At 36.9% G+C, this 23,089-nt stretch overlaps 1 protein-coding gene across 1 annotated transcript; it reads left to right on the top strand.

Moving 5' to 3' along the window:
• Window positions 1-3,014: 3,014 nt before the first annotated feature.
• Window positions 3,015-19,101, top strand: znf507 (zinc finger protein 507). Its single transcript, XM_039657891.2, has 7 exons — window positions 3,015-3,169; window positions 8,271-10,447; window positions 11,370-11,487; window positions 11,975-12,080; window positions 12,767-12,871; window positions 12,948-13,082; window positions 14,480-19,101. The coding sequence occupies exons 2-7, from the start codon at window positions 8,273-8,275 to the stop codon at window positions 14,850-14,852; spliced, it is 3,012 nt and encodes a 1,003-aa protein (XP_039513825.2). The 5' UTR covers window positions 3,015-3,169; window positions 8,271-8,272; the 3' UTR covers window positions 14,853-19,101.
• Window positions 19,102-23,089: the final 3,988 nt, after the last annotated feature.

Below are 23,089 nucleotides of genomic sequence, written 5' to 3'. Positions count from 1 at the left end.
TACAGCCACCACTGTAGCACCAGTTTTAAAACTACTTGCTTGACTTGCTTGAAGAAAGAAAGAAAGAAAGAAAGAAAGAAAGAAAGAAAGAAAGAAAGAAAGAAAGAAAGAAAAAAAGAAAGAAAGAAAGAAAGAAAGAAAGAAAGAAAGAAAGAACTGGCTGAATCGGTACTAACTGTAGCAGAATATGGCAAGGGGATATTTCAGATTTTTTCGATGAATTCACATTTGTGACAGTGGACAGGTTAACCTTTCTTTATTAACTTACAAAATTCCACGGATCTGGAAGTCATCAGTTGTTGTTCCTCTGTCCAAAGGGGGTGATCCTTCTTTAATGGACAACTAAACTGATATCTAAACTTTGTATTCTCTCAAATCTCTTGGAAAAATGTAGTGAGCAATTGACACAGTATGTCTACAGACGTTTTAAAAATCTTAAACAACATAGTGGAGTCCTTAGATGACAAGAAACACTGTGCATGTCTTTTTATTGAATCTTTATAAAAAGCTTTCGACACTGTGGATCTTGATATTAAAGGGTTAGTTCACCCAAAAATGAAAATTCTGTCAGTATTCACTCACCCTCATGTTGTTCCAAACCTCTATGTGTTTATTTGTTCTGCTGAACACAAAGGAAGATATTTGGAAGAATGTTTTAATCAAACAGATCTCATTCCCCATTGACTATGTATTTTTTCCTACTATGGTAGTCAATGGGGAATGAGATCTGTTTGATTAAAACGTTCTTCCAAATATCTTCCTTTGTGGTCAGCAGAACAAATAAACACATAGAGGTTTGGAACAACATGAGGGTGAGTGAATACTGACAGAATTTTCATTTTTGGGTGAACTAACCCTTTAACAAGGCTTCAATCAGTAGGACTATCAAAAAAATGTTATCTGGTTCACTTCTTATTTAAACGGAAGAACCCAATGTGTTCGGAAGGTATTCAGTCGGTTCCATGGGATGTTGGGGGTCCCACAAGGATCTGTGCTAAGGCCACTATTATTCAGCATATTTCAGCATTAATTGTCTGGATTTTAATATTGATAATACAAGGTTTCATTTTTATGCAGACGATACTATTATACAGTATATTGTTCAACTTTCTCTAAGCAACAAGGCTTTTTTACAATCTGCTTTCGATATAATCCAAAATAGGTTGTGTGCCTTGAAGCTGGTTTTAAATGAGAAAAAACAAACTAAATTTATGTTATTTTCTAACTCTAAAATTTCTACTGAATATGCAATCTCTCTGTTGATTAATTTAGTATCGGAGTAGAAGTACCTCTGTATTTTATCGACATATAACAAAATTGAGACAAAAACTCAAGAAAAAAATTGGATTTTATTTTAGAGACAAGTCATGCTCTTCATTTAATGCGAGGAATACAGTGTCTGCTACTTATTTTTTTTACCAGTTTTTGACTATGGGGATGTAGTGTATCAGCATGCGCCGTCTTATCTTCTTGTCTCTCTGGATGCTTTGTACCATAGTGCTCTGAGATTCATAACTGACTGTAGATTTTCAACACACCATTGTGATCTATAAAAAATGGTTAGTTGGGCTTTGTTGAATATTAGAAGAAAAATGCACTGGTATTTGTTGATTTACAAAGCTATATTGGGTTATCTGCCTCCTTATCTTTGCTGTCTTAGTAAACAGAAATTGCCTGGTAATTACTCATTACGCTCTGTATCAATCCACAGCTGGGTAAAACTTTAAATATGCCGCAGCCTTGGAATCTTCTCCAGACTGAGATGAAGCTGAACAATTTGGTGTCTTGTAGTCAGTTAGAAATTGTCAGATAAATTTAATGGTGTGTAAATGTTTTTAACCAGTTGTATGTTTATGTCTATGTAATGATGTTTCTGTTATTTCTGTTTATGTGTGTCGTAACTTTGATTTATAAACCGTCTATGTAAACTCAGCTGCCTATCTTGGCCAGGACACTCCCATAAAAGAGATTTTGATATCAGTGAGATATCAGTTTGATATCAGTTCTTTACTGGTTAAATAAAGATTATGCAACTTAAATCATTCAGGAACAAAACACAGCTTCTGATTGCAATGGATTTATTTGGTTTTGTTTGGAACAATTTTCATTGGTGGGAGTTTTTTTTAATAGAAGAGATGTCATAATAACTGTGATTGCATGTTGAATGAATCTGCTGAAGTAGTCTACTCTATGTTCATTAAATTAGAAATGTTAGATTAAATAAATTACATTGAAATATTTTCTTTAAAATGTAAGTTACTCAATGGCAAAGGATTGTGACTTTGGTGTACAATATATTTGTCATAAGTGCCAGAGAATTTTCAGTTAGCTTCAGTAATGAGGAACGTAACCTCACTCTCTCACCTGTTGAGGACCCAGCTTCTGATGCTCTGAAGCTTGAGATGCCACAGGACATCTGCAGTGTTTACAGAGTATTTATTAACTAAAAGATGGTCCAAAAAGAAGGTTGATGTTAATAATAGACAGCAGTTAATAAGAGGAAATTTTAAAAGTGCATAAACTATATATTAACAAATAACATTTCAGTCAAAATTGTAGGCCTATATTTAAATCATATGTATTTAGGCCTGTGTTTTTTTTAATTGAAGAGATGACATAATAAACAAAAGTCTCCATACATACACATTAAATAATTATGCTGAGGATATTTAATATGTACATCTAATTCATCTTAAATAAAATCTTTAATTAAAATAAAAGCACAAGCATCAACATCATCTCCAATTAGGGAAGCATCTAACTTTAAGGGTATTTACTTTTCACTTAAAAATCTAGGCTACAAAAGCTGCAGATAATTTAATTATAAAAGAAATAGATCAAAAATCTCGTGTCGTTCCGGTAGAATAAATAGAGATCAATGCTCAAAATTCTTAAATTAGTACTTCAGCACAAAAATACAGAACATAAAGAAAAAAAGTAAATGATTACAAAAAGAATAGCACTCCTCCTCTCTCAATGTGGTCTTCACGCGGTGGCAGGTGTTTCTGGCTGATGTCACTTTCCACGGTCACATGACCCAGTGTGAGTCACGTGATCGGTGCTCCATTCTCGCCATTTTGAGTCCAGAGTGAAGCACTTTTACACCCCTGGAATAAAAACAGCGCATCACGGGCACCGAGGCCAAAGATCAGACACAACTGCTGCATCAGTAAGTAGCGTTTAGATGGTTGTGACAGTCGCATGACTCTGAGCTGTTTATTAAACGGCACAGTTGTTTTTTACAGCTCATGTTGAAGTGTAAAATGTGCATGTGTGTGCTGCTGTTGTCAGAAACGTCCTGCCCCTTTCTCACGTTGCGTCTCCACGGTTATCATGGACACCATGTTCTCAAATACACACACACTTTCTGCTAAACTTAAGCTCAACTATCTCACCACGACAGACTGACTGAGAGTGATTTACACGTGTTGAGAATCAGTCACTTGGTCTGTCTCTAAACATCCGTCAACGCGTCAAATCTTATACTGTCGCACAGAGACACACCGCATGTGTTTATTTTTACCCTCTCACCATTCCGTTTTTTCTTCTTGTCGGGTTTGGCCTTTGATTGTTACTTGATGTTACTTTGTAACAAACCCATAATATGGTAAAATCTGAATATTTCACTTTTACAACATATAGGCCTAATTCAATTGATCTTAACGTACCTTACCTCGTGTTGTTCCTGTATCACTTGTTTTCTAAAGTTTAACACACAGATGAAAATGTGAAAAATATGTCCGATAAAGTAATTTGGGTCCAATGTTGTTTTGGACCCCGTCGATTTTTATTGTACAGGAAAGAGAGAAAAAAAACGGTTCATTTGGAAGAGGAAAAAGCACACCAGGGTTTTCTTTGTTTTCAATTACTGTAACGTTAGAATAATTACATGTGTCTACATGTTCATACTCCACGTGTCTTTGTTTTGATTCCGTGTAATTGTCCATAACTTCCCTTTAACTGTTTGTAAAAATGCAGAAGTGCTATGCTATGAGTAATTGTCTTAGAAGTTGAGGAAAGTGAAAAAGTCACTCAGTTATTATAAAAATATCCCCAATGCTGTACGTTCTGTCTTAATTGGAAACAATATGATTATTTAAATAATGTCATATTGGTGCATAGCTGTAAACAATTGCTTCATATTAATGGCTACAGAACGCTATGAGTCTATTGAGAGGGGACCTCTATTAACTGTATAGCCCTTTTACTGATGGTTAATATTTTATAAAACTAACTTTTTAATGTGGCAAATACCATAGCCCTATGATTTCTAAAATGTGGACTGAATCACGGAACGTTACGGTATAAGGTGGAATGTCACAGAACTGTTGTTTGGATAAATCAAAAGTTGCTGTACATTGAATCAAATTACAATATGGGTTGGTGACTGAATATTAAAGCTCAAAAAGACTGCTATTGAATCTGATGTCTGCATGTTCTCTGTGTCTCTGTGTGAATGAGCAACACACTTTTCGTCTACTACACGCTTTCGTCCAAACTATCTCCACCACACACAGAGAAACTTTACAAAAACCTGTCAAAATAAAGTTTTAATTTGAAATTATAACAGAAATATATCACATATTATATTAGCTAACACCACCCCTCTGCAGTGAAACTGAACAAAAGTATTAGCTATAAAGGAAATGGGTTTCACAGATGAGCAGTTACTTAGTCTAAGGCCCCGTCCACACTACTGCGTTTTCGTTTAAAAACGGAGAATTAAAACGAATACGATCTCCGTCCACACCAGCGTTTTATCTGCGTATTAGAAACGATCTCCGTCCACATTAAAACGACTGAAACCGCGGATCACGTGACCATTCACCAACACTGGGCATGCGCGTGCCGGTGTAAACAGTGAATGACGAATCAGGGAAGGACACGTCATGACGGATAACAGCCAATCATAGAGCCAAGCGTCAGCCTCTGCGTCATCGTTTCTGAAGTTCTCCGTTTTGTCTCGTCCACACTAAAACGCCCTCCGGAGATTCAAAACGCAGCTGCAGCGTTTCTAAACTTCTCCGTTTTAGGTCTTCATTTTTCCCGTTTTAGTGTGGACGGGAGGTGCAAACGTAGCAAAAGGTCTCCGTTTTTAAACGAAAACGCAGTAGTGTGGACGGGGCCTAAAATGTGTATCCCTGGGCAACTTTCATTATTCAGAAATATTGACTGCTGAGATTGACAGGGAGACTCTTTGGTGAAGAAATCATGTAGTCTAAATCATATTAATCTGACATGGAAAAAAAAGAAATGGCTGATTTACTATGCAGTAACTAGTAGGTGATATTTATAGATATGTGAAGTGGAGTAATGACTATTCTTGTAAGGAGGGCCATTTCCACTGTACACTCAGAAAGCTAATCATCTTAAAACCAGTGGTGGAAAAAGTACACAAATCAAATACTGGAGGTAAAAGTACATATACCGTAATAAAATATTACTCCATTAAAATAAATAATACCTTTATGTAGGAATTTGTCCCATCTAGCAGTGAAAATGTACTTTGCATTCAAACGAATTGTGCTCTCCAGCGCCTCACTTTTTCAACTGCGTGTTGCATCTATGGTAGCCATTATGAAACAAAAATCTATGACAGGATGTCTTCTAATAGCACTTCGTTGAGTGTTTTTTTCGGGTAAACAGGTTTGTTATTTCGAACAAACAGCAACTTGACACAACGAACAAACGAGTGGTACAGTATGAATTACTGACTGTGAAAAACATGAACTCTTGTAATAAGTAGTTATGCCTTCTTTATTCGTTATATTTTCTGAAGTATGTGCATTGTTATATATCAACATTATCTACAAATGTTCATCCGTCTATAAAATAGGAGTGTAACGAAATTCGAACTGAACCGAAACGATTCGAATCGCAATACTCTCATGGGGCACCGAACACGCCCCACCCCCTGCTACCCCGGCCCCGCCCATCCCGACTCCTTGGACCTCCTGTCTTATGTTTACACACTACACAACAAATTCAGTTTTGTAGCCTAACCACCATTAACACCAATAATAATATGCAAAGTGTAATCTTTCAAATTCTGACTAGGCCTATTTGATCATGAAATTCAATCAAGCCGTTTTGGCGCTTTTTGATGTGGTGTGACAGATCGCTGTAGCTCCTCCTTCCAAGTTGCAGCGCAGCGCGTGAGTAAACGCGATCATCTCTTCCTCAATTACAGAAAAAAATAAATAGGCCTTTAACGTTATGTGCGGCTCCCTATATAGTTTGCAGCATTAGCAGATTTTTTTTGTTTAATCCTTGCAAAATGTTTAATTGTAATTTAATTAAATTTAATTTAATTGTACACCATTGAGGACTTATTTATGAATATAAATATTGATTTTAAATAATAAAATATATTAAATAAAGTACATTTTGTCCCTTTAAATTTTACTTCAGAAACAGCTTGACTGGATAATTTGAATCAGTAAGTTGTTGTCACAAATTAATCCTTCAGTGCGTGCGATTTACAAACTGATTTAACAGGTTAATGGAAAAGAATCAGCTTGTTTGTGATTTGGACATGGCTAAATAAAGTGTAACTAAATGTTTTTTATAAAATTATTGGATTAAAAAGTATGAAAAGTAAAGTACATTATTATTTAACAATGCTTTTTTATTTTATTTTATTTTTTTATTAAGTCAAAGTAAAAAAAAAAAACTTAATAATGAATGTTTATTAATTTTGTAGTTCTATACTCCTCCATACTGGTTATAATGTAGACATACTTAAATAGGCTCAGTCTTACATCATTATAAATTATGAATTTTCAAGTAGCCAGCACTAGTCAATAAGGACGTTTACGGATAATTGCTGATAATTAAAGTGTGCAAAGCAAACAAATACAATATGCCATATAGCATATAAATATAAAGAAAAACTAAATGTGTTAATGTCTATATAAAAAAAAGATGCCGCATAAGGCATAATGTGTTAATGTTTTGCAAACATACTGGTTTTATATCATTTGAAACTGTTACGACATTGAAGTTATATTATAAGCCCGCCCTTTTTAGAGACTAATAAACAAATGTGAGTCCACATTCAAGCATTTCATACATGGTTTCAGCGCAGCTAGCGAAGATACCCCCAACGTTTGAGAGCAGACAAAACTGCTCATTTTTTCAAGATTTTGATAGCGTATTCTATTTACTTGGCGGCTTTTTTATCATTCAAATTTAGCTGGGTGGCTAATAATACATTTTTTCTGTGGTATGACAAACTCAGAAGACATACTCAAAGGGATATTCCACCATTTTTTCATATTAAACTGTTATTCCTTAACTAAGACGAGTTGATACATTTCTCTCTCGTCTCAGTGCGTGCACTCAATCGCTCTGGCGCTCGAGACACTTTGATAGCACTTAACTAGCACAGCTCATTCTTTAGGATCCAAGCAGAGAAGCGACCAAACACCTCCAAATTTTCTCTGTGACTTCGGTGCAGTAATATCATCACTCAAGAAAAATCCTCTCCCCCTCTCCCTCTCCGGAGTGTTGATATTACTGTGCCGAGTCGAAGTGCTCCTAAGCACTTGCTATGGTATTCTGCCATACATTATAATCGTAGTTATCCACTTTATACGCTTAGAAAAGCGCAACATTTTATTTTGTCACAATACTTGGTCAAATTACACTACTGGTGTAACTGTATTTAAAAAGGGAAAATGTGGAGGTGTTTGGTTGCTTCTCTGCTTGGATCGTAATGAATGAACTGGGCTAAGTTAAGTGCTATCTAAGTGTCTCGCACGCCAGAGCGATTGAGTGCACTCACTGAGATGAGAGAGGCATGTATAAACTCATCTTAGTTAAGGGAATAACATAGTATTTATATATATATATATATATATATATATATATATATATATATACTTTGCAGGCACTTTAAATGAATTTGCTCTGACTGGATTATTTGAATCATTGAGTTTTTGTCATAAATAATCGTTCAGTGTGATTTGCGAACTGATTTAACAGGCTAATTGAAAAGAATCAGCTTGTTAGCGAATTGGACACGGCAAAATAACAAGGAACGACATGTTATTTGGGAAAAATGTTGTGGAGTAAAAACTATGATATTATGCTTTGTAATGCAATGAAGTAAAAGTTTCTAAAACATTAAATAAGTACAGTTACTGTCAAGTACTGCATAAAACCATTCTCTAACTCAGCATTTCTGAACTTTAAGAAAGCTGGAAGTTGCTGCTAGTTGTGCCAGGTAATTCACTTTTTTTTTTTTTTTTTTTTTTTACATGTTTTAGGAATGGAGGACAGCAGTGGTGTTGCTGTCTTAGTGCCTCACCCTAGAGGCCAGCAGGATACAGTCTTCATTCCCGACAGATGTCTTCATGGTGGCGAGGACCAGCAACGGCAGCAGCAAAAGCAAGCTGCTGACTCTCTTATTCAGGTCATTGAGAAGCTCAGCAAGATTGTGGAGAAGAGGCCCAGAAGATGCACCGTCTCTGGGAAAAAGAGACCCTTGATGACCTGTGCATCTATGCCTGTTCCAGACAGCAGGGACTGCACTGAAGGGGCCACACCTTGTAAGAGACCCAGAGAGCAAAGGGAACAGTGCCCAGTCCCCAGCAGCACGCCTGGGCATGTGTTCGCACAGGAGCCTTCAAGTCAAGGCACTCGGACAGTTACGTGTTACCAGTGCAGTATGTGCCGATTTATCTCGCCTTCATTGGAGCTGTTGAAAGAGCACCTGCTGCAGCATGACGAGCAGCACAGTGAGCTCATCCTCATGTGCTCAGAATGCCAGTTCACTTCAAATCATCAAGAGGAGCTGGTGGCACACGTAAGACTCCACCTGGAGGAGGGCGACCATGCTAGACGCATCCTAGACGAGCAAGCATCGGCTAGGAGGGTTCACCAAGGGATGACGGTTTTGAAGGCAAGCAACTTAGAATCAGAGAAGACGTCTACGCCGAAGAAGTGGTACAGCTTTGAGCAGGGTAGGTACCGTTGTCTCATCTGCAACTATGAATGCAGACAGCAGCGCAATTTGAAGACCCATGCATGGAAACACGCTGGCCTGGTTGACTGCTCATACCCGATATTTGAAGACGAGACAGACTGTCCTGATGCTTTACAAAGTTCCTGTCCTCCTGCAGTTCCAGCAGGTAAAGAGGAGACCATTGTAGTCCTTGCAGCAGTTGGAGGAAAACCTCAAACGATGCACGGCTCCTCTAGCCTCCAGCTAGAGCTGTGTGCCTCACCAGAAGTGAAGTGTCATGGGGAGACGGCAGCTTTGAAAACAGTGGAGAGCAAAATGCCAGTGATTAGCCACATTTTTTCTATAAAAGACCCCGAGGAGCCCTTGATGGAGGTTCAGGTGACACCAGAGGCACAAATGGAGCTGGAGTTGGAGACTGAGAGTCGACAGGCTAGCACTGAGAGTCCACAGGCAAGCTCTGACAGCCTCCTGTCCTCTGCGCAGAAGATTATCAGCTGCAGCGGCAACAGTGCCGGCCACGTCAACGTCATTGTGGAACGCCTCCCCTGTGCTGAGGAACCGGTGTCGAGCAAACCTCTGCTCCTCAGCCCAGAAGTAGGAGGAGACAAAACCCTTCTGGCCTCTGAGGAGCCAGAGTTAGAGAGCCAACACCACCCCATGTACTACAAACAAAAGGAGGAGGTTGTGATCGCCTGGAACGAAGAAGATCGACAACAGGAGGGGGAGACCGTGTCTTCAGGATCTCCCTCAGATGAAAACGTGCCACCGGTTCGGAGAAGGACTTACTCTGAGTCTCTTCGGCTGCATTCTTTAGCAGCCGAGGTACTGGTGGCCATGCCCATGAGGGCCCCGGAGCTTAGCAAAACCACTGCAAAAGGTATTCATGACCTGTGTACGCAAAGCCCTGACACAGGCCAGAAAATTATAGAGATTGCAGACACTGCCAACCCTAAGGTGTCCTCAGGAGAGCTCACCTGTGCCATTGGAGAGCCAGCTGCTCTACATAACCTTGGCCTCCAGAGTTCAAAAGATTCTCGAGATGTGCTGGTCGAGGGACCCTCCAAAGCCGGCATCAGTATGTCCCTTTTGACAGTCATCGAGCGGCTGCAAGAGCGTTCTGACCAAAACACTTCAGATGAGGACATTCTGAAGGAGTTGCAGGACAACGCCCAAAGCCAACATTCTGGTGGAGTTGCTGGGGGTGTTGCTGTGCCCGCCGAAGTTTCCTCTACAGACGGTCTGGTGGAATATATAGCTGGGAGTGAGAGGCCCTACCGCTGTAGACTGTGCCTGTACAGCAGCGGAAACAAGGGCTACATCAAGCAGCACCTACGTGTGCATAGACAGAGAGAGCCCTACCAGTGCCCCATTTGTGAGCATATAGCCTGTGACAGCAAGGACCTGGAGCGTCACATGATCCACCATTTCAAGCCCCGCATGTACAGCTGCAAGCAGTGCACAGAGAGGTTCTTCTACAAGGTGAGGAGAGAAACAAAACAAACCTGTCTAGTGGAAATTATATATATATATATATATGAAGAGTTCAGATGCAAAAGCCTCTAAGTGCCATTTGAAATTTTCTTCTAGAATGATTATTTTTATCAAGCTTGTATATTTAAGTTCAGTAATTCCACTTAAATGGCAATGAAGATGACCTATTAATTGTTATTTAAGTGAAATTATTGAACTTAAATATACAAGCTTGATAAAAATGATCATTCTAGAAGAAAATTTCAAATGGCATTTAGAGGCTTTTGCATCTGAACTCTTCATATATATACCTGTTGAAGCGAAGAACAGTATTGGCATTTTGTCATTATTAGTATATTTGATTCAAATGATTCTGTAATCTGTTTGTCTGTGTCATTCTTTGTTCTGTGCAACACAAAAGAGGATTTGAAGATTGTTTCAAATCTTTCCAGATTTCCCATTTGAATTTTTTGAGGATGTTGCACAGAAGAAAGAAGTCATACAGGTTTGGAACAACATGATGGGACATTAAACATTCTTTAACTAAATGTGTTTTTAATGATACAGGACTGAATGCTTGAATAACTATGCTTTCGAAGTGGAATTATTTTACAAAAGTCCTTGATTATAGCAGTAGATCAAATATAAATACCCATTTACTGTTTATTTGTTTCTATTTTGAATTGATATCTTTAAATAGATTTCTTGTTTTCAGCTTGTATTGAATTATCTTTGCATTTCCTGGTAGGCAATGCATATTTAAGCAGGTGTCAATTGTTCTGAATGGGGAGCAAATAATCATTTTATTTTTGTAGATTGGCGTAATGAGTTTCTAACATTGGAGTGCACTGCTCTCCCTTCCACTGATGCATTATTAATAAACATCCTCCTTATGAAGCACTGATGATGGTTTTATTAATGCCTCATTCAGAGTCAGCTGAGGAACCACGAGCGAGATGGGCATGGGATAGACGACATCAGCAACACACTGACCCACGTTGCTGAAAGCACAGTAATCGTTGAAGAGACAGCCAAGATGGCAGATGAGTGTGAGCATGAAATATACCTTCAGCACCACACAACCAGGAAAAAAAAAAACTGCACAAAAGCACAATAACATTTTTTTTTTACTTTGCATATAACATTTTTAAATAATAGGGTAGGGGCCTTTCTTCTATCAATTGGTTATTGAATGGATTTTGAGACGTGGATGTTGCACTCAAAAATAATTGCAAACTTGCAGTCAATTGTGGATGGGCGGGTCTAAAATGGTCTAAATGATTGGAGAATTCCGGAAAATGTATATATATATATATGTTTTTTTTAATTTTTTATTAAACCTACATTGTAATATTTGTAACATATAACATGCGTACAAAATAGGTTGAATTTTCATTTCATGCCAATATACATTACTTTACAAATAATGTGATTATCATTTACCCCTTTTCCATCATCATGGTTCTGGTGGTTATTTAACTTGAAACTTAGAGACATAAATTTTGTTGTGTATTTCTCTTTATTGTGCTGATTCAGTTGGCGAGCAGAGCATTTTCAAATGCGATGTGTGTGACTACACCAGCTCCACGTATGTTGGGGTGCGTAACCATCGGCGAATCCACAACTCTGATAAACCATACAGGTTTGTGTTTTTTTTATTTTTTTTATTTTGGAATATAAGGATACATGTTTAGAAATGTTTTTTTTTTTATTGTATTTTGTTGTAAATTATACATTACACGAAGAGAACAAATCAGAAAGAATGAGATGTTTTGTAGTTTAAATAAATTTGGCTGGAAATGAAGGCATTACCTGTTATCACCACAAGGGTGCAGTGGTGCTCAAGATAAGTCTTTGTTGTCTTCACTCATTGTGTTAAAGGCCTTATGCTGAAAATGTTCAAGATCTTTTTAGCTTCAATGCAAGCGCACATACACAAACCCGATCACATGCAAGCTCACATAAACACCTCAAGGTCCCTTTTATGGTCTCTATGTGTGTTCTGACATGTCTTGCTTCAGTTCTGTTCACCCATGATCATTTCAAAAAGAACTTCTGAGAGAAAGGGTCCTTTTAACAAGCCACAGGATCCATTCAAGGCCTGCAATGTATTGTATTTGCCGCAAGCAGTCTCTATAAACACACTTTCAATGGTCTTCAAACGCAGGCCTTCAAATGTTCAAACACACAGCCGATTAGAAAAAAAGAAAATTACTGTGCAAACAGACAACGGCTGACCCCACTTGACAGGCGCTCCAGAAGGTCTTTATTGAAACCGCTGTCTTGTGATGCTCTAACTGTTTATCCTGTGCCGCATGACCCCTCTAGGTGCTGCAGCTGTGATTTCGCCACAACTAATATGAATAGCCTGAAGAGCCACATGAAAAGACATCCACAGGAACACCAAGCCATGCAGCTGCTGGAGCAGTACAGGTGAGAATCAAACACTTTGGAGGAGCTGGTGCACAGAACTTATAATGATAATGATAATCGTTATTCTGCGTTACAGGTGCTCGCTGTGTGGTTACGTGTGCAGCCACCCACCATCTCTCAAATCACACATGTGGAAACATGCTGGAGATCAGAATTACAACTATGAGCAAGTCAACAAGGCCATTAATGAAGCCATTTCTCAGAGTAGTCGGTAGGAAGGACCTTTATAATGTAGATTGATTTATGTGATTGCTTTTTTTGTTTTGTTTTGGTTTTACTCTAGGTTATATAGGTTAATATATATATATATATATATATATATATATATATATATATATATATGTGTGGGATTTTATTGTATTTTTTTAACCTGCCCCCTAAGGCTTGATGTAGCTTAAAAAAAAACACTTTCTCAATATTTTCCAAGATTTTGACAATATTTGATATTTTGATATTTTGCACTGAAATTTTAAGGGGATGTATGTTTTCCTACTTTTTTTGTTGTTGTAAATAAACACAAGAACATTTATATTTAACCAGGTTAATTTATACACTGTCGGTAAAATACTTTTTTAAAAATTATCTCTGACATTATATGACTATATTAATAAAATAACATTCATTATGCATTACAATATTTCTCTCAAAATACAGTGGTTACAGTCCGTGTTACTACAGTTAATCGAAAAGGTGGATCGAAAAGCAGTCTTGTTGAATCATTCACGGCACAATGTTTCTCCTGTTTTCGCTGTATAATAATGGTCGCGTGATCGAGATTGGTCCATTGTGCTGCTCTGTATATTGTGCCGAGCTGAGAAATGGTCCATGTGAATTGACAGCTCATAATTTAAATAGTTAGTTCATTATCATTAATTATTTTCCAAAACCAAAGACTTTCATTCATTTTCGGAACACAAATGAAAAAAGGTGATGAATTTGGTGCGAGAACCAATGAGATCTGTTCTTGTGCGTCAAGCAGGTTCTGTTGAGCTGTTTATGTTTGCTGATCAATATTTAAATGTCAATAAAAGCTTAAATTCTATCTCTTATAAAGCGATCGAGTCTCTTCAGAAAACTATTGACTAAACCACTCTTTATATGGATTAATTTTACAGTCTCTTTATTAGCTTTTTTGAAGCGTCAAAGTTTCAGTTGTGTAGCTGTCTATGGAGGGGCCGAAAGCTCTCAGATTTTATCAACAAGACCTTCATTTGTGTTACAAAGATGAACGAAAGTCTACTTTGGAATGAAATGAAAGTGAGTAATTAATGACAGAATTTACATTTTTGGGTGAACTAACCCTTTGGGCAACTTTGTAGTTGCAACAGTGCAACCTCTAAATCTTTTTTTCTAGCACTGGCATAAAAAAATTTAATCTTTAAATCTTAGTTTTGAATCACTTTCTTGAAATGGGCAGTTTGAAATAATTCACAGAACTGAATTCTGTTGAAGCTGTTATTTCGTCTAAAGTTTAAGTCAGAGAGCTCTGTTTTAAAACCTCTCTGTCTTAAAATTCTCATACACAGAGTGGCAGAATTAATCAAATGATTGAAACTCAATGGGCTTACTAAAGTAGTTTTATTTTCTTTGTTTTCTCCTGTGATTAAGATCTCCTACGACGCCTCTGAAGTCAACACATGAGACGGGAATGGAGCGTCCGTATATTGTCTTGACCAGAAAAGACAAACAGTCACCTGAGGTGACTTCTGCTTCAGGTGGACAAGAAGGCAACCCCGTGAAGCCCTCGTCCACAAGGGAGCAGGCCGGCGGGGCTGTGGCGTGGCGGAGCGGTTCGGGGCAGACGCGGGCAGGTATGGAATACTGTGTCCTGCTCTTTTGCTGCTGTATCTGTGGCTTTGAGTCCACCAGTAAAGAGCAGCTGATGGAGCACATGAAGCAGCATGAGGGAGATCTGATCAGCATCATACTGAGCAAGGAGCAGCAGGGAAATCAGCCCACAGAGACCAGCAGCAGCCAGTGACCCACACACATATTCATACACACCGCTCTTGTATCATTTCTGCTTGGACAAGCAACATGCACACTTTCAAAACTTTCAATTTTTTCCCTATCGATTTACCTTTGTATTGATGTCACAGTTAGTTTCCGTTACTGTTAATAATGTGATTTCAGTGATTTCAGCGAAGTGCAGTCAAAAAGGTAACAAATGAAATGTAATTTTACTAGTTCAGCAGCGGAAAGAGTAACTTTTGTTGTGAATTATGCAAATGACGAATTTCAAAGTCATTGTATACCTCATCTGTTCAGAAGACACATCGTAGAGTCCACACGTTATGAAAATGAGGCAGCTTCTCTTGTTCACTGTAATATTATTTATATCTATATTTCTTATGTGCGTTTACCTTTACCTTTAGAGTTTAGAGACACTGGTTTCTTTCTTGCTGTCTCGGTGTCATTTGCATTGATATTTATCAAACTAATTTATTTTATGTGCATGTTCCCCTCCGTTATGTTCATACAAATTAGAAAATTTGTTTCTAGTTATGGTCTCTTTTTTGGTGCTATTGGTCTTGCGCTCAGAAATGAGCGAAATAAGTCATCATTGGGAATGTATCTTAAATTTGTATATAAGCATTATATAATGAATTTTAATGTTTTCATTGAAACAGCACAAGTATAAAATTGGCCCCATAATTAGCTATTGGAAACGTGCAGCAGAAAAAGCTACTGATAGATCAATGTGTAATTATTATTATTGTTATTATTGAAATACACGCATTTAAATAATTATCATGCTATAGCAAAGTTAAAATGACGAAACTTGAAGATGTGTCTCGCTCTTAAATCCTTTACATTTTTTAATGATTAGGTTATTGTAGTTATAGAATGTCTTTGTTCCTCTGCAAACAAACGAACAAAAAAAAAAAACTACAATTCATAACTTGGTCATGGGTTTAAAATGAGATCCAGAAAAAACTTACTAGGTTATTGGGTTGTCACAAAACCAGCTATAGTAACACGATACCAAGTAGTACTCTATTATTGAGTGGATTGTTATTGCAGGGGCTGTTCTGTTGTATTGTTTAGTTCACAGTCACACAAATGGAAACTCAAGAGAGATTATATAAAGCCAAAGCTTAAATTTTGAAAGTTATATCATCAGTAATTAATATGAGCATTTCAAACAAACCCGAAAACACTATGTTCACACTGTGGCAGATTCGAGTGTGAACTGGTTACGGTCCTGAACTGACCCGCATGCACAAAATAACAATAACAGAAACGGCATGGTGTTAACACTGAGGTTCATGAAGTCAGCGTGTGCGTCTCAATCAGCTCCCCCGTTCCTAGGTCATGAATATCGCGCACATGAATTTGGGCACTGGTAAGGAACCTGACTCCCTACATATCGGAACACTGATTCGATTTCCAGCAACATGACAATGACAACTTTCCTATTACATGTGCAACATTTCAGCCATAAATAAATTATAAATATTAGCTAGATTGTTCGTTACCTGTCTAGCGATGTGTTTATGCTGAAATATTATTAGATAATTGTCTGTAGTTTACTAAAAAAAACATCTATTGTGTGTCCGTGTAGTAGGTTGGTTTGTGTGATTTTATGTTTTGTGCTTCAGAACTTTTGTTAAGGGAACACAATGAGCATTGATGCTCCCTGGTTTTCACGGTGCATTGTGGAACGTTTAGGGATTGACTGTTTCAGTGCACTGGTAGGATTTTGCTAATAGCCGACTCCCTGAACGGTGCCCTGACTACTGAACCAGGGAGCTGACTGAGACGCACCCGCAGCATTTACGTGTTCATTTATAAGGAGATGTGACGAGGATGAGGAGAAAAGTTTTTTCCTCAAGTTTTGATTGTATAGTGCTGTCAGCGTAATTCTTTAGAGGATAACCGATAACCGTCCCTCCACTGATTAACTTCGCTGCCGTCTTCAATATTCATTCAGTCACCAAAGCTCTACCAGTTTGTAAAATATTTGAGTGACTCCCATGAGCATAGAATTGTAAAAGTTATATGAAAAAAAAAAAAAAAAAACATATCCAAGTCACATACTAGGGGAAAAAAAGTGAAAAAAAAAAAATGTATCAGGGCCAGTTTTGCCTGAAGTCTACCAAACTCATTACGAGAGATACTCGTGCGAATTTGACATTATTTTATTCCACCATTTCAGAAGGACGTTAAATGTGTTTTTGCTTTATAAAACGGTGTCATGTTACAAGTAACTCATCTTTTAATTCCTGTTGTTTCATTCTATTGCGCTTCGTCTTGAGTCATGTGTGATCTGCACCTTAAAGGGATACTCCTTTACTACTTTCTTCTGCTGAACACAAAGGAAGATATTTTGAAGAACGATTGAAACCAAACAGTTGTGGGGCACCATTTGGGGAAAAAAAAATACTATGGAAGTCAATGGTGCCCCACAACTGTTTGGTTTCAATCGTTCTTCAAAATATCTTCCTTTGTGTTCAGCAGAAGAAACTCATACAGGTTTTCACCAACTTGAGGGTGAGTATATGATTCGTTTTTGGGTGGAGTATCCCTTTAAGCACATGAATAAACATGCCAATTCAAAGCTGAATATGAGCCACGGCTGCCGCTCCAGTGCATCACAGGACTAACGTTTGGAAAATACTGGAATGCCGCCAGTATTTTGAGGCTCGGGCGTTGTGATACTACCATAGCACCGGTGTACTGTGCAACCCTAGTAGTTGAGATTTTGCTTTATCACTACCTCAAATTTACTACCTTTTGTCCCCTAGACTTTTGACCTTGGCTTTGATCTTAAGGTCCTTCAGTCTGACTTTATATGCGTCATATTTTCCAAGGAATGATTTGCATACACTTAATGTTTGTATGTCAACAGTCTAAAATGCAAAATTAGCATGATTAAAAGGGCATCCATAATTCATGCAGGCTTCGCACTGCCCAGTGTATCAGAAAAATTAACTCTTAGGGATTAAATCATAGGAATTTACATACATGATTATATTCTGAACTTAATGTACTCATTTACAATTCAAACTGCAAACTGTGTCTCGGAAGTAATAACATGGTCTGCATATAAATCATGTTACCATATGCATCATAATGAAAATGAAAAGGACACATTTACCAGTATTGAAATTGCTTCCTCACTTTAATTCAGTTGTTTTGTCTCTTAAACATCTGTTGAGTTTTTCTTTCAGAGGATGTGTATTGTTGTTCACGCACATAATTCAAACTTGCTTTCTAAGTAATGCCATCAAATAGAGATTGGGCTTCCTAGAAAGTTCATGTTGTTTTTCCAGCTGTATTTCATTTGCTGTATCTCTCTGTTGACGTAGTCCAAATTGATCAAGAACCATACCATTATTAGGGATTATTCCTTTTCTTTTCTCTGTCTGTGAGCAGGAATTGGCCCACACCCTGTACACATTGTATTCCAGCAATCAGCTTAATTTGGGATCTTAGCTGTTGTTTTTTACATTTCTTTCTAGAACAATTGCAATACATCTGGAATGTATTTTTTTTCTCCTAAAGATACACAATACATTTCAAGTAATCTGCATCTGAATTAGCAGGGCTTCTTGAGATAATTGTTGTGAGATTTGGTAATCATCATGAGAACAGCCTCTCAGCCACATGTGTGCCTTCCATTTCAACAGCCTCATCTTTAATGGAGCTTCAGTCAAGAATTATACCATACATCTTAAGCCAAGTATATCGAGTGCTTTGGCATCTTAGATTGTGTATAATGTGCCCACAATATTGTGTAAAAGTATTTGGTCACATGGTACTGTAAAATGGTTTTGTATGTGACTTGCTGTATATATATATACTGTAGAAAACTGACATTTTTTTAGAGGAATTCTATTTTTTAAAACTTGTATAAACACTACAGAAAGAAGAAGAATCAAAAGGAAAGCAATTGAATCAAAAATGACCTTTGACTCGCCAAAGTGCATCAAAAAGGGTCTTTACTGTGTGTAAGGGAACGGTTGGCATTCGAAACTCCAAACAAGCACATTGTTTTACATGCTTCCATGCCAAAGGAGAGAGGAGAAAAAAAAAAGAAAAAGAAAACACTTCTGAATTTTACAGTCTGAAGGCCTCTCAGTGCGATTTTCCTTTTCAAGCACAGAGGTCCAAAGGGCCCTGTTTTGATATTAGTGTTCCGTTCACAATTATTTATTTGTTCTTTTGAAACTGTAATGTTATAATTTTTGCCAGTGTATTTTTGGTAATAAAGAATGTGAACAACAGTCACCTGAATGTGTCTTTGTTTGGTCATCAGTGTTCTGCAAAAGCAATCTAGATCTACCCAACAACATTTATAAAATTAAAATATGCACGTATTTAAATTAAAACCTCAAATTCAGTGGACTTTAACCCTACAGCAAAAGTGACAAACAATTCTGGATTTATAAAAGCAAAAACTGGTGAAATTGTTTAAAACTGGTGAACATGTTGTTGAGCAAATGGAAAAACTGTTCTGTAATATGAATATGCAAGCTGAAACAAAGTGCAATATATTGAACAGTATAAAATTACATCAGATTATAATAATTGTAGAATGTTATATTGAATACTCCAGCATTATTTATGTATTATTTTGTCATTCAACATGCAAAAGCCTCTAAGTGCCATTTGAAATTTTCTTCCAAAATTATAATTTTTTATCAAGCTTGTATATTTAAGTTCAGTAATTTCACTTAAATGGCAATGATAATTACCTATTAATTGTCATTTAAGTGAAATTATTGAACTTAAATATACAAGCTTGATAAAAATGGTCATTTTAGAAGAAAAATTCAAATGGCATTTAGAGGCTTTTGCATCTGAACTCTTCATATTAATATGCAAGATTTGTATAGCTCTCATCAGATCCTCAAACAATGCCAAGTCATTCTCATAACCAGTTCAACAGTTTTACAGACCTCTCCAAGCCAGCTGTTCATGTATATCTGTTATTCAGAGAAATCTCACAGCTGAAGCTATACCGCAGCTTTTTCTTACTGTATACATGATGATGAAATATATTTAAGAAGAAATTAAATTGGATTATTTATTCATTTTATTATATAATTGTATATAGAATATATTAAGGGTCATGTTAAGATGAAAAATATAACTTCTTAACCTGATTGTAAGACCCCACAGAGAAAGTGCATTTTGTTGTTTCAGTTGTTCCTAGACAAATTTTAGTAGGGTACTACAAAAGTGTTTTGGTGAATCACGATTTGTTTGTGAAAACATTAAGCATTAAATATTAACAAACATTAATTTGATTGTAACATTAGAATAATTCCATATAGGGTATAAGTTGATATGTGGTGTGTTCATGTTCTTAAAAAGATTTTGCTGTTAGATTGTTTTTTGTTTGCTTGTTTTAGTTTTTTTGTTATGGAAGATCAGATATGATTTACATTCTGCCTGTTCTAACTCTAGCCATGGGTTTCAGAGATTGTCATATTTTATCCATTTGCAAAGATATTGTAGATTAGATGCTAATTAAAAAATTGTAGCTTGAGCTTTGTTTATTTACATTGTTTGTAAACTTATTTTAGTATTCTTCTTTTTTAGTATTTTTACCAGTAAAATATGCTTAGTTTAATTCAATGATGCAAACCATTTAACTATTGACTATTAACTACACATTTTAACTATTGCAACTCAACCTAGCCTATAGAGGATTGTCCAGCGAGTTAGATAGTCACCTGTTGTTAATTTTATTAATGTTTACCTGAGAAAAAAAAAAAAGCCTACACACATATTGTGTGTGTACAGTATGTTTTGAAACATTCAAACGTACTGAATGTTTTTCAGCATGTTTTCCTACATATGTTTTCAAAGAATGCTTTTAGATGTCGTTGCTCATTGAACCATAAGAGGATATTTGTTCGTACCCTGTAGATGGAGTTAACACCAGTGCTAACTTAAATCAAATGAATGACTTTAAATGGATGACTAAAGAAACATGTTGCCCAATTGTTATTTTTTGTCTTTATTTATTATATTCGCAATGAACGGTTAGTTACCTTTACATCAATAAAAATGGGTGTCTCAACTGTACCATGTACTCTCTCAACTGTACAGTTCAAACAAAAAGCACCTTATTTGTCAAGATAATATAAACTATGGGTATTATTGATTGATAATATCTTAGTCTACAAGCTAATAAATGACATGTCATGTGGAAATTCACTTCTTTTCAGTATCTATTTTTCAAAATGCAAAAAGTGTCTCAACTGCACTCCGTCTATACGGAAGTTTTGGGAAACCGTTCCACATTCACAATTTTGTCCTGCAACTCGAACTCTACCATATGGAAAATTTGTAATATTCTGAAAGAAATAATGTGTGTGAATTAAATAGCTGCCAGCTTGGATTGATTCTCCATTGTCCTATTCTGGCTCCGAGGCAAAAGTAAAATGCAGGGTGCATTTTATCATTTAGCGGTTCTGTAAAAAAAAAAAAAAAAAAACGTTAATTGTGCTCTTTCATATACCTGGGAAATGGGTCGGTGGATGAATTAGTTCAGCAGGCAAAAACTAATGTGCTTTTTTGTGTGACTTGACATACCTTGCTCAAGATGCAATTAACTAAATGACTTTCCTTCTTTTTTAGCCTTTAATTTTTACCCATGGCTACTCCTGTGACATTTGCCAAGCCAATGTTACTTGATATCACAGGCAACAACCTGGAACAGCTTTATGAGAATGCATGTTCTGAAAAGCAAGCAAATCAATCAGAAATGACCTTTGAGTAGCCAAGTTTATTTTATCTTTTGTTGACAAAGGTTCTCAGCATTATTAAAGCGTATAGTACTGAGCAGATATACAGTAGTCTGTATTGTTCACAGTGTGTACATTTTTAGTCCTGTATTTCAGGCTTTATTCATCTCATTTTCTACTACACCCTAAATCCCGGGCCATAATGGGGTTCTAACACAGATTGCCTGAACAAATTTCCAACTGAGCCACCAAATTGGAATGTGATTAAGTCTTTAGAAATGTGCTAATTGAAATGTAAAGCAAATTAAAACCAGCAGTGGGTATAAGAGAGGCTTGACTTATACGGGTTTAACTGTAACCGAATGCTGCCGGAGTAGCGATAAGCCGTGGATGGATTCCTCTCCTCTTTGGGAAATACAAGTCTGTACCTTTTTATAATCCCTTCAAGTTACATGAATCCCTGACAGCTTCTAAAAAGCCAACTGATGTCGTATTTTATGAGATCAGGTTTTCACAGGTCCCAGTGAAAGTGAACATTTAGCAGATGACATAGATATACTGTAGATTCAACTTTATTTATCCCCAAGGGGAAATTTACTCGTTATGTGAGGTGGGGAGACACAAAAGAGAAGAGAAAAATCCTTAAAGGACACACTTGTGACATTTTCTCATTGGTGCTTCTGTGCCAATTCATTTCTAAGTTTTTTTTTTTGTTTGTTTGTTGTTGTTTTTTTTTTTTTTTTCATTTCCACCACAGAAAATGCAGTTTTATACTCAAGCAAGTGGAATCAGGAAAGAAAATACACAAACCTTCATGAGCTTAAGAATTTTGTGTTGGTCCTCTTAAATATTTGAGAGCTTACTAAAATAGGCTGACAAACCAAGCTTGAAGTCCCTTTGCTTGTCGATCTTCTCTGGGATAACAAACATTGAGAAATAAAGCAAGAGGAACCGAAATAAAGATAATTACTGCAACCCACTTACTCCTTTGTGCTTATCAACAACTAGAGACAAACAAGTGCCTTCCTTCCAAGTAGAAAAGAGGCAGCCATTAAACATTTACGCTTTTCTTCCCCCATAATCCTTCTTTAAGATGAGCTGCCAGCCAATTTATTTTGTGCATCTCTTTGATAATCTTCAGACCTTTCATGTCAGCAGGCACATCTTTTATTTCTTTTGACCAGAACCATTCGGATGCCCAGATGCTTCATGCCCATTGTGATGTCTAACTTCTAGAGAAAATTCAATGAGGTCTGTACAGAGCATTAGATCATATACAGTATGAAGATACTCAAAAAATTTGTTTATACAGTTGTGCACAAATGTTTAAATGATGGAGACTTACATGAAGGCATGATGAATAATGTAGCAGTTATTCTCTTTTCACTTGCCACTGCATAGAGGGCTGTGGGGATCTGGTGTTTGATGAAATCTCCATGTCATACATCTGATTGGGGCCAGGGCTTCGGAGACATTCAATAAACAACACACACACAAATAAAAAAAAGTCAGGGTG

The sequence above is a fragment of the Pimephales promelas genome, chromosome 1 (genome assembly GCF_988280905.1).
Source record: "Pimephales promelas chromosome 1, fPimPro1.hap1.1, whole genome shotgun sequence".
Taxonomy (NCBI): domain Eukaryota; kingdom Metazoa; phylum Chordata; class Actinopteri; order Cypriniformes; family Leuciscidae; genus Pimephales; species Pimephales promelas.
Note: the sequence above shows the minus strand (reverse complement) of the source record. Positions and strands in the feature narration are given on the sequence as shown.

Coding starts and splice junctions, on each gene's coding strand:
- znf507 (XM_039657891.2), top strand. CDS start 8,273: ATGGAGGACAGCAGTGGTGTTGCTGTCTTAGTGCCTCACCCTAGAGGC. Junction 11,488..11,974: donor AGCCAAGATGGCAGATGAGT/GTGAGCATGAAA, acceptor GTGCTGATTCAG/TTGGCGAGCAGAGCATTTTC. Junction 13,083..14,479: donor GCCATTTCTCAGAGTAGTCG/GTAGGAAGGACC, acceptor CCTGTGATTAAG/ATCTCCTACGACGCCTCTGA.